Source organism: Octopus bimaculoides, chromosome 10 (assembly GCF_001194135.2).
Source record: "Octopus bimaculoides isolate UCB-OBI-ISO-001 chromosome 10, ASM119413v2, whole genome shotgun sequence".
In the NCBI taxonomy this organism is placed as follows: domain Eukaryota; kingdom Metazoa; phylum Mollusca; class Cephalopoda; order Octopoda; family Octopodidae; genus Octopus; species Octopus bimaculoides.
In genome coordinates, this window is record NC_068990.1 from 4128447 (window position 1) to 4141394 (window position 12948).

The following is a 12948-nucleotide window of genomic DNA, read 5'->3' on the forward strand; positions in this document are numbered from 1 at the left end:
CCACTGAATTTCAGTTGACCCATGCGAGCACAGAAAAGTGAATATTATGATGATATAAAAGGTATGGTTATGTGGTTAAGAAGTTCCCTTTTGAACCGTAGGGTTTTAATTTTAGTCCCACTGTATTGCACCTTGAGTGAATGTTTTTGCATGTCTGTGTGCATGCTTGTTGTGCATGCACATGTGTATGTCTTTGTATTGATACCATTCAGCATAGTGAAAGAGTGTGGCAATAGCTCTCTGTGGTTCAAGTGAAGCTGAATAAAGCATCATACTTGAATACAAATCAGAATTAGCATCAGGGAAGGAATCCAATCATAAAATCCTGCCTCAACAAGTTTCATTTAACCCATACCAACATGGAAAAAAAATGGGATGTAAAAATGTTGATGATATATATATATGTATCCATAGCACACGTATATGCAGATGTATCATTAAAACATGAGGTTAAAGGTCTATAGGTCACATAAACTGATCTATCAATTGATTTAATCATGTCAGAGACAGAAATATTTAAATATAGTGACTTACTTCTGTGATGCAGCTGATCCTGGCCCCAAATCTGTGGCGTCAAATATATCCCATATTGCATCTCGGTTATCCCAGTTTATGTCACAGAAATTATTTTCTATGAAGCAGCGATGCATGGCATCGAAGCCTGCATCAGAGATTGACTTACAAGATTGAGATGATGACTGGTACAGTGGGTTCAGCGCTTCACTTTGGCACCTTAAGGTGGAATTTGCCCAAACTCTTCCCTGTGAAAAATTACAAATGGAAAAAGATATTTTACAGTGGTGGTTACTCAATCATTTTTGATAATGCGCATTCAGTTGTCTAATCAGCCAAATGACCAACTCATTAAATTACTAAATGGCTGAGTATTTCACAAGCATGTATATTCTTAATAACTGAACTCACTACCTTATGTTGTGAGCCCAACACTAACCACAGAACCATGCACCTTCACCTTAATACAATTCTCAGACGAAATCAGCTTGGTACAATATGCGATGTTTGAACTGAAAATACAGAGAATCAGACCAAATACTGCAAAACATTCTATCTGATACTTTGACTAGCAATTCGTCACTTTCTCTTTTTTTTTGTTTACCTGTTTGCTGCTTGAAAGGTATCTCGAAGTTATACAATTGAACACTAGTCAGCAGCTGCTCAGCCAATTTTACAACTAACACCTTGACTTGGACTATCAACTATCAATTCCCAAGAGAGAATATCTATGCACAATAAGTTTGTTGTATCTAGGGAGAGTTATTATGCCAATATAATTGACACACACACTGGTTCAATTCCACTCCTTTATTATGAATCAATTGGTTGAATATCCAACTAACTAATTTGTTTTGTTTTTGTTTGTCAAAGCTCTTTCATTGCTATACGCCTCTATAATGGACTAAGTCGATAATCATTGAAAAGGTTGCAAGTAACAACAAAAGACCTTTGACAACAGAAACAAAACAAATTAATTAGTTGGATATTTAGCCAATTGACTATTAATAAAGGAGTGGAATTGAACCAGTGTGTGTGTTAATTATACTGGCACAATGACTCTCCCCAGACACAACAAAATTTCTTTCAATATATGATTTCACATAAAGAATCTTGCAAACCAGATACAAAAACAATGTACAATAAACCAAGTTTCTATTTAAGGAGAGATCTATTTTCTATACACTCTAGAAACCAGTGATAAATACCAGCTCTGTAGGGATTATTCTTCTTCAGATCCAGACTGAAGATTTTGCTGTTATATCCTGTCTTAGTCATCACCATCATCATTGTTTAATGTCTGCTCTCCATACTGGCATGGGTTGGACGGTTTGACTGAGGACTGGCAAGCCAGGAGGCTGCACCAGGCTCCGATCTGATCTGGCAAGATTTCTACAGCTGGATGCCCTTCCTAATGCCAACCACTCCGAGAATGTACAGGGTGCTTTTTTATGTGCCACTGGCATGGGAGCCAGTCAGAGACACTGGCATCGACCATGCTCAAATTGTGCTTTTTACGTGCCACCCACATAGGAGCCAGTCAAATAGCATAGGCATCAGCCATGCTCGAATGGTGCTTTTTATGTGCCAGTCAGGTGGCACTGGCATCGGCCATGTCTATGATTTCACTTGGCTCAACAGGTCTTCCCATGCACAGCATAGTGCCCGACGGTTGAAGGGGTACACTTAAATGGGCCAGTTATGTAACACTGGCATCAGCCACAGCTACGATCTCACTTGGCTTGCCTCACAGCACATAGGGGTGCCAATACTAAGTGGATGGAATAAGGGATGTTTGATGGTGCGGGACAGCAGATTCAAAACGATGATACAGTAGACAGGAAGATGCACTACTTATTGGTATTCATACTTTATAGAGAATTATTTCTCAACAAACAAATCTTCACTGGAACTTCTATAACAAGGATGAGGAAACTGTTTTTCGTTTAAAAATTTTCATTTTATTAAATTAGCAAGACTGATTCAATATATTTCATCTCCTCCATATCAGCAAACTGTTATATTTGCTAAGTTTTAATAAAGTTTGATAATATATTAGGATTTATAATAAATTTTTAATAAATCTGCAAATGTGTATATTTACAGTCAACATGTATGACAGTAAAAGGGTAGTGAGGGGCCAGTTAAACCATATATATATATATATATATATATATATACACACACATATAGATACATACATACATACACACACATATATATACACGCACACATACATATACACACATCCATACACACACACACACATATATATATATAAATATATATATATATATATATAAATATATATATATATATATACACACACATATATATATATATAATCTTTGCACATCATGTTACATAAATTGGAGGTTCTGGCATTATCATTTGAAGCTTTAATTGGTTGTCACTTAGAAATAATTCATTATTTGAGAGCTGAAGCATGCCTTCATTTGTTTCAATTATGAAAAATATTGAAACTATTGAAAATACTAAAGGAGATCAAATGTCTGAGATGAATTATTGTTAATATGGTTATAAATACTTGAGACCATTAACCTCATTTTTAGAGATGAGCCATTTTCTGTTATCTTTTTATTTTTTATAATTGTTTTGTTTCGTTTCAGTCATTGGATTGTGGCCTTGCTGAGCCACTACCTTGACGTGTGTAGTTGAACAAATCAGCCCTAGTACTTATCTTTTAAGTCTGGTACTTATTCTATCAGTTTTGTTTGATTGAACTGCTAAGTTACAGGGACATAAAGAAACCAAAACTTGTCAAGTGATATTGGAGACAGACAACACAATGATATACAATTGCACATATTCGATGGGCTTTTTTCAGTGACCATCAACCAAATCCACACACAAGACTTTGGTTGACTCAGGGCTACAGTAAAAGATACTTGCCCAAGGTGTCATGCAGTGGGATTGAACCCAGAGCCATGTGGTGAGGAAATAAACTTCTTACAACTATGTTTTCATCAGTCTGACCTTTAATCATCATTAGGTTTCCTTTAATTGGACATTTTCAGATTCTATTCAAAATAAGTATTTTTAAACTAAAGGCAGTAAATCTATCCATTATCTCATTGATACACGTACATTGTAAGCATCAAGAAATAAGATAAAGACTAAACTTCCTGTTTAAAAGTGATCGAAATTAAAACCTCCCATCATATTTTCAGGTATTTGTTCCAAATACAAGATTATGAAATTATGGAGGAGGGCGGGTGTCAATTACATTGACCCCAGTTACTCAACTGGTAATTATTTCATCAACCCTGAAAGGATGAATGCCAAAGTTGACCTCAGTGGAATTTGAACCCAGAATGTAAAGCCAGAAGAAATGCTGCAAAGCATTTTGTCTGGCATGCTAAAGATTCTACCAGTTCATTGCCTTAAAATACAAGAATGATAATGATGAAGCTATTTCATTAAATTCTTCATTATTTTCAAATTTAATTGAAAAGCAGGCAGTGTATTTCAAAAAATATATCTGTTATTAATAAACAACTAATGTCTATAAGTTGATTGACTCCTCAACAACAAGAATAAGAACTATATCCACTTTTGTAAACTAAGGAAACCTCCATGCATTCACCTGCCCTCTTGGATATAGCAGCCAAATTCTTAAATTTCTCTCCCCCCACCAAAAAAATCATCTCAAAACAAAAAAATTATTTAAATAAAAGCGTGGCTGTGTGGTAAGAAGCTTGCTTCCCAACCACATGGTTCCAGGTTCAGTCCCACTGCGTGGCACCTGGGCAAGTGTCTTCTACTATAGCCTCAGGCTAACCAAAGTCGTGTGAGTGGATTTGGTAGACGGAAACTGAAAGAAGTCCATCATATATATATATATATATATATATATATATATATATATATATATATATATATATATATCTTTGTGTGTCTGTGTTTGTCCCCCTGTCATCGCTTGACAACTGATGTTGGTCCATTTACGTCCCTGTAACTTAGCAATTCGGCAAAAGAGACCGATAGAATAAGTACTAGGCTTACAAAGAATAAGTCCTGGGGTCGATATGTTCGACTACAGGCAGTGCTCCAGAATGGTCGCAGTCAAATGACTGAAACCAGTAAAAGAAAAAAAGAACAGATTGACAAGGTAGTCCTTGATATATAAAACAAATAGGATCATTATGTAGATCAATTTTTAATTAAACTGCTTGACTAAGGCTGACCTATGGCTAAAAGAAAAAAAAAACAATTTGTTACAAACATGGGAACTTCCACAAGCCACTGTGTGAGCCTTTACATGGTCAAGCATCATACTGGTAATAGTAGTAAAATCTCTTTAAAAGAAGAACACACTGAACAATGCAATCCTGGATCAAAGCTCCATTAGGGATGACCTTGGGTTAAACAACAATGTGAACTGCTCCTGTAATAATCTTAAATAAATGCTGTATATTTGCAGTTTGGTACAAAACAGAGGTGACATGTATGGACTTCAGACTTACTAGTCTCTAGATCTGAGTAAATATGTATATATCTATTGTTTAATGTGTGTATACAGCATTACATAACATTTTTACACTCTTTTGCAGCATTAAATATTCGAAGTTTTATGATCATGGTGTTTAGTGTCTGCTAGAAAATTTTAATACCAACACCTTGTGTGTATGTGTGTGTGTGTGTGTGTGTGTGTGTATACATACACATGTTTACATTGAGACAAACATTGTACACACACAACCACATTTATGATATTCCCTCTGTCTCGCTGCCTCTTTCTCATCACACACAGCCAGATAGATATGCAGATTTACAGAGAGGTGAGATTTGGCAGAGTCATTAGAGTGTTAGATAGAATGCCTTGCAGTACTTGAGTTCAAATCCTGTTGAGGTCAACTTCACTTTTTATCCTTTCAGTTTCAATAAATAACGAATCAATCCAGAACTAGGGTCAATTGCTTTCGTTCTCTTTTTCTCTTTTCTCTCTGGAAGAAATTGGCTGAGGTCAGAACTGGAGAAGGATGAGCTCCATCAGGTTTAGATGCTCATGGCATGCTGTAAGTCAAAATGACAGAGCTACAACCCTTCTCTAACCCCAGATTTAGATGTCATGGCCCCCATCAGGAGTTGAGGTCTGAAGGTAAAGCAGATACATAAGCATATTTACATACATACACACAAACATATATCTATCTATATTTTTATATATATATATATATATATATATATATATATATATATACACACATTCACATACAGGTATGCACATTTCAATAGATATATGCACCAGAGAGAAAGAAACAAACAGATAGATACATATATACATATTCGCAGATACTGTCTAGGTCTTACATATATAGTCATACTTACAGAAATACATACAGTTACACACACAGAAATCTATCTATCTATATATATATATATAAACACATATACAGATACAGTTACATATGTATACATAGGCACACACATAAAAAACACGCAGTTACATACATACAGATATACTTGTTTTCATACACATCTAGATAGTTATAGATTCATTTATATAGACAACTACACACACACATATAAAGTAAACTTCTGGACTAAATGCCTTAGAGACACACATGTATGTCTAATGTTATAAACTGCTGAACAAATGTTATGTTTTCATCAAGCAACTTCTTGTGATGTTAGCACACTTAACTGGTACATGCCAAACCAACATAAACTTCACATACATGAATATCTCCCAATTATAGAGCGAAAGCTTTTAAAAGCAAATTATTTTCCAATATTCTCCATACTTGGAATTCATAGAAATTATTATATACCACTTAGCTATTAAATGATGATGATGATGATGATCATCATCATCGTTTAAACATTGCTTTCGCATGAAATCTATTCTACTGTTTACAGAAAATAAATAAATAAAACTAAAATTTAAATGACCTAATTAAAGTCTATTAATAGGTGCTTAAATAATCCATCTAAAAAAAGCTCCCCCCTCCATCTCCACCATACCCAAATCAAAACAAACATTTAGATCAAATTTGACTAGCCAGTTTTTTTTTTTTTTAGTCTCTTAAAAATTTGTCTGATTTGAATACTTTCAATTAAGATTTAAATTCATTTTCAGTTTGTGATATTTCTTAATTGTGTCTTATTGATGTGTGTGTATGTATGTGTGTGTGTGTGCGTGTGCGCATATATATACATATATAACACACACACACATATATATATACAGGCACATATAAACACACACTTATATACATCTGTATGCATACATATACATACAAATGTATGTAAAATATCCACACATATACAAATGTATGCATATATATGTAGTGGATGGGGTCAGCATAAGAATACAGCTAATGGCGCAGTAGTGTAAAAGTGGAAGAATTTGTCTTTTCCCATTCTTTTGGTTTCCTGCATTCCAGTTTCAGTTACTGGACTATGGCCATTCTGGGGCACTGTCTTCAATGGTTACTAGCTATATGCATCAACTCCCCTTCTCCAGTAGCCTGTCTGGTACATTTCTTATTCTAGTAAAGAGAGAAAGAAAGTAAAAAACCCCCAAAAAACTGACTTTGGTGTGAAGGGGTATGGCATGAAACATAATACCCAAGTGTACTTTTGCTTGATGCACTGATTTCTCAGTGGTTCTGGGTTCAGTCCCACTGTGTGGCAACTTAGGCAACTGTCTTCTATTATATCCCTGTTGCAGCAAAAAAAAAAAAAAAAAACTAAGAAAAAGGAATATTTTGATACATATACATAAATTGATGAATAATAAAAAGTACATTTCAACAGGATTGAGACATGTTTAATGGCTTGACTGTGTCCAATGTAGATGTAGTCAAACTTTTTCATTTATTTACTGACAATTCCAATATAAATGTTATGAAACTAGAATATTTCAACCCATATAAATTGTATCTTTTCTTAAATATTTCACTCTAAATAATACTGTGTGACTTAATTTTTGCTAATATTAGTTTTAAGCATTCAAACATCATCATCACTATTTTTCTAAATCCTGAAGCATTCTACACAGAATTTTTGATGTTCCAAAGTCATCTTGGTGTATAAGTCAACTAATATTTTTGGCTTTAAATTTTGATCTGAAAAATTTGAATTGTATGCTGGAAAATAGGGTACGTAGGGTAAACAGGGTAAAGAATTCACACACAAACACATTTTATTTCATACATACACACACATACATATACACATTGTAACACATGCATATATATACAGGAAGACATGCAAGCAAACCAAAGTAGTTTCTACAAGGCTAGTCAACCTGCTGGAAATAATAACCAAATCACTCAAATCAGATACTGCTGTCCTTGATATATGCAAAAAGACTGGATGGTCATGAATGGCTACAACACATTGATATAGCATTACTCTACCAGGGCTGGTCTGGCATTAAACAACAACAATACTAACAACATCGACAAAAAGCAGAAAAATGTATCAAAAAGAAAATGAAAAAGGATAGAAAAACATTTGAGTTTTACTGACTGCAGCGTTTAAACTGTTAATTTTATTCCGCATCCTCATGCAATAATAGAGTCCAAACCGTATTGCAAAGCCTTCGCTGCCACAGGGATAGCGGTCATTGATACAAGTGTAGTAAGTACAGTCACCTGTTGCACTTTTTAACAGACATTTGCTGTCGATACCTAAAACAAAATAAACAAATTGAGAAGTCAGTTTTATAATCACTGATTTTTGACACAGGCACAAGACAAAAAAGAAAAAATATTGGGAGGAGGGTACAGTTAATCCTTTGACTGTAATTAAATTTTGTGATCAATCCTGTAAGAATGTTAATTATCCACCAAAAAAATAGAACTGATATTTTCTGCTACTGCAATACTCTTTCAGTGTTTCCTGTAGGTATGGTCTGAATTACTACCACTAAAAGTATTTGATTCTTGCTCTGTAAAGAGATATTTGATGAAATATGTGAAAAAATGTAAGAAAATCTGAAAAATTGTATTCTGCAAGAAGTGTACCTAAGAATGTGCTCAAAACTGTAGAGCAAAACTGCTTTCCACAGTTAACAGTAATAATATTTTTGAGTGGATTTGAAATGCCAAGCTGGCAAAATGATTAGAATGCCAGACAAAATGCTAAGCAGCTCTGAGTTCAAATTCCTTCCAGGGTTGATATAATGAGTACCAGTTGAGCACTGGGGTCAATGAGTGCAACAATGCTATCCATGCAGTTAGCATCAGCTGCACCAATACCTTTCAAATTATAAACTCATTCACAATAAACATCTTTCATCATCATCGTCATCATTTAATGCGTCTTTCATGGTTTAGGTTGGATGGTTTGAGAGGAGCCAGCCAGGTAGAAGACTACACCAGGCTACTGTTTTTGCATGATTTTATGGCTGGATACCCTTCCTAACACCAGCCACTCCAAAAAGCGGACTCAGTGCTTTTTATGTGGCACCAGCATAAACGAGGCCAGTTTTGGCATGGTTTTTTACAGTTGGATGCCCTTCTAAATGCCAACTATCTTACAGTGTGGACTGGATGCTTTTTATGTGGCACCAGCACTGGTAGGGTCACCAAGTAACTTGCAAGACAAGGAATTTTGAGAGGGGATGGGGCATTAAAGGAGGTGATCTATACCTGTCTTGTTACTTAATTTCAATTTGGACATCATTATGTACTGAGATATATTAATAAACCAAAACGTTGGTAAGTTGAAGGAGATTGTTGAAGACCTATTCGAGGAGTGCAAAACCACAAACCGTCTTTGACAGTGAACAGTAGTAGCATCTGTTACATTTCCATCTACATGTTAGGCATATATATTCGGTGAAGTGGGTTGATGACAGTACAAGCACTTGATGTCATTTCAAATAAGAGTGTTTCTCTCACATGGCTTACTGCTGCAAAATTTGAAAACTTTGAATGAAGCTATAAGATGTATATTTTTGAAAATTTTAAATTATCTCTGCAATACCCTGTACCTAGAAAATTATAACAAGAGAACAGCTTTTTCTAGTGTTGCTATGCATTGTTACTTCAGTCTAATTCACCCCAGAAAGCTCACATAATTCTATTATTTACAAAAATTCTTTTAGTCTTAAAGCAAAATTTTGATAACTTACTATTGATATTCTTTAATGTAGTTTTATTACACCCAGTTTCAAATTGTAAACGTTTTCTTTTTAGATTTTCTTTTGTATTCAATATTTCAGATATCATTTCATCAATGTTTTCTCTTTCCAGTCTTACATTTACATACCAGATATCATCTTTTAAAGTCTTTCTTTGAACGTAGATCAATTGATATCAGTTTTCTTGAAGCGCTCATGGAGTACAGCTACCTCATATACATAGTTATTGTTTTATAATTTATCCATCATCTTGCATAAGAGATCGACTGTCAGAAGAAACAGTAAATAAACGGAAATGTTCAAATTGAAATTTTTCAAAACTGCAGCGAAGACATAATTGTGTTGCAGAAAAGTATTTCAGAGAAAGTTGTTAAGGGCTGCAGAAAGATAACAGATCAACTTCAGATAACGTCAAAACATAAGTGTGCCAACAGCTAAACCTAGCCAGTGACCAGAAATACTGGAAACTCATCAAACTAGAAAATTTGTCACTTGTGAAACCATCCAAAATTATCAATGGAAGAAATCAAAGAAAGCTAGAATTTTAGATTTTAAGGCAAGTGCTGGAGATTCTTCATATTATGATCATAAACTAAATAGACTGAAATACAAATGGAAATCGGAACAGAATACAATAGTAATATGAACAATATAAATGTTTCTTAACAAACAAACAATCATACTTCAAATATGAAGTATATTTAATGTTTTTTTTTTTGTTTTTGTTTTTCCATGCTAGCATGGGTTTCAGTAATATATTATTGTGGCAATGTTTTAGAGCTGGTTGAATATTTCTTCTACATCATCTGGTTACTCCAGCCTCACGGCAATGGGCCACAGTCTGTACTACATTGACTTGTATGCCAGCAAATACAGCATGCAGAGTTTCTTTTATGACTGTATACAAGCTAGTTGATGATGTACTGTTTAAACATTGATAATATTGCTTGATCCAGTAATACTATACTGGATCAAACAATAAATTATCATTAAATAAGATTAAAATGTCTACAGGTATCTGATTTGATTTAACACATATTTATGTGCTTACAAAACTGAGTAATGACCATGTACAATGGAGTGCTGAAAAGTCTCTGGCTTTAAGGGTATCATGAGAAAGGTCTGGTTGGAGGACCAACCTTCCCAGTTCTTTTACAAAACTTAGAAAAACTGAAGGACCAGTGCAATGAGTGTGTGAATCTGAGATGTTGTATAAAATCCTAATCAACTGATCCTCCTGTATTTTCGTTTACCCAAAGCCAGGAACTTTTCAGCACACCCTCATAAGTCATTTATTGTTTAATGTACAAATATATACTCTCTATAATATACAGAAAGGTCTTTTCTTGTGATATGTTTCAGGTTCTGTGTCACTCTACAGCACTTTGGGCCTGTGTCATCTATAACAATAGCCTAGGTTAACTTGAGAGTGAATTCGGTAGAAAGGATCTTTAGGAAGCTTGTCATGAGTGTGTGTCTCCAGCATCAGTAATGCTTCACCCACTGGGCTCATAATGCTTATATTTACAATGCCCCAAACACTTTCATATGCAATACTTCCTTGCTGCCCCACCCCCTACCCAGTAGAGGTAACAACCTTAATAACTTTAACATGTTTGAATGATAGTTGGTTAAAAGCAAGAACAACTATTATGATGCCTGTTACCAAAAGTTCATGGGAATACTGAATAACATCTCTCCTTCCTGTGTTACCTCCCATATCTCTTTCCCAGTTTTCAGAGTTGGCATTTCTAAATGTAGGCATATTGAAAAGTAGGTCTAGTGAGATTGTAGAGATACTTGAACAGAGATGTACTGATGTATGTTGTGTACAAGAGGTAAGATGGAGAGGAGCTTCAGCCAGAGTCCTCACAGGCAAAGCATATAGGTATAAACTATGGTCATGTGTTATGCATGAATGAAGAGAACTATGTGAGGAAGTGCCACTCCCTAACTGTAGAAGGAACGTGTGGAAGAGGTAGACCTAGGAAGACATGGGATGAGATGATGAAGCATGACCTACAAACATTGGGCCTCACAGAGGCAATGATGGGAGACCAGGACCTTTGGAGATATGCTGTGATTGGGAAGACTCGGCAACTAAGTGAGATCACAGCTACGCATGTCAGGCCCTGTTAAGAATACCCCTGATGTGTCGGGCGATATGATATGCTTGAGAAGACCTGTTGAATCAAGTAAAACCAACATCGTAGCTGTGGCCAGTGACCCCTGATTGGCTCCCATGCTGGTGGCACATAAAAACCACCAACTGATCGTGGCTGATGCCAGTACTCTCCGACTGGCTCTTGTGCTGGTGGCACATAAAAAGCACCATCCGAACATGATCAATGCCAGGCTCGCCTGCTTGGCGACCATGCCAGTGGCACATAAAACACACCCACTACACTCTTGGAGTGGTTGGCGTGAGGAAGGGCATCCAGCTGTAGAAACATTGCCAGATCAGATTGGAGCCTGGTGCAGCCACTGGCTCTCCAGACCTCAGTCAAACCGTCCAACCCATGCCAGCATGGAAAACAGACGTTAAACGATGAAGATGATGATGATGATGATGATGATGAGAACATTATATGAGAAAGAAAGAGAGAGAGTTAGACACACACATACACTAAATATACATGTTTGTAGACAGATATATATATGCTGATATAGACAAATACATATACAGACAAGTGAGACAGGGTAGCAGAAATAATAGATTGAAGGACTAAATGATTGATACAGAGATCAAAAGATGGTTGGTGAAACTAAATATCAGTTATGTGCATGGGTGAATTCAACTGACTACTTGCCATTATAACTTGATAGAATACCTGAACACGATATTTTTGAATGTAGAAAAATGAACATTTAAATACATCAAAACGTCTACCACTTTTCTTTAATCTATTAATTTCATGATTATTACAAAGAAAATTGAACTTGAAATAAATTGTTTTTTTTTCTTCATTTTTGCTGTGATGGTTGAAAATATGAAGAAAAACAATGCAAGTGAGAGATGTCATGCCATTTAGCCCAACTTCTCACAGTTCATGTCAGTTAAATCTTCTCCTGACATGACTTGGTTTTTAACATGCTATTGCTAGCAATTTCAATTCAAAGACAGAAAATAGCTTACAACAACACCATTATCTCTCTCTCTTTCAAAACAAAATGAAATATATATACATGTGTATGTGCGTGTATATATATATATATATTTATATATATAAAATCTTCAACTTTTAATGTCTGTTGTCCATGCTGGCATGGTTTGGACAGTTTGACGAAGGCTGGCAAGCTGAAATTATATATATATA

At 35.2% G+C, this 12948-nt stretch overlaps 1 protein-coding gene across 2 annotated transcripts in view; it reads right to left on the reverse strand.

The window, feature by feature from the left end:
• Window positions 1-12948, reverse strand: part of LOC106869053 (uncharacterized) — a 38025-nt gene that overhangs the window by 7249 nt on the left and 17828 nt on the right. Inside the window, exons 1-3 of one of the 2 annotated variants that reach the window (XM_052971016.1) lie at window positions 9623-9834; window positions 8014-8174; window positions 535-761 (exon numbers count right to left, since the gene is read on the reverse strand). In XM_052971016.1, coding sequence (XP_052826976.1) covers window positions 535-761; window positions 8014-8174; window positions 9623-9719 — 485 coding nt within the window. In that variant the 5' untranslated portion in view covers window positions 9720-9834. Of the gene's footprint in view, window positions 1-534; window positions 762-8013; window positions 8175-9622; window positions 9835-12948 lie in introns of those variants that run through there. The other variant, XM_014914563.2, reaches the window with a different exon arrangement.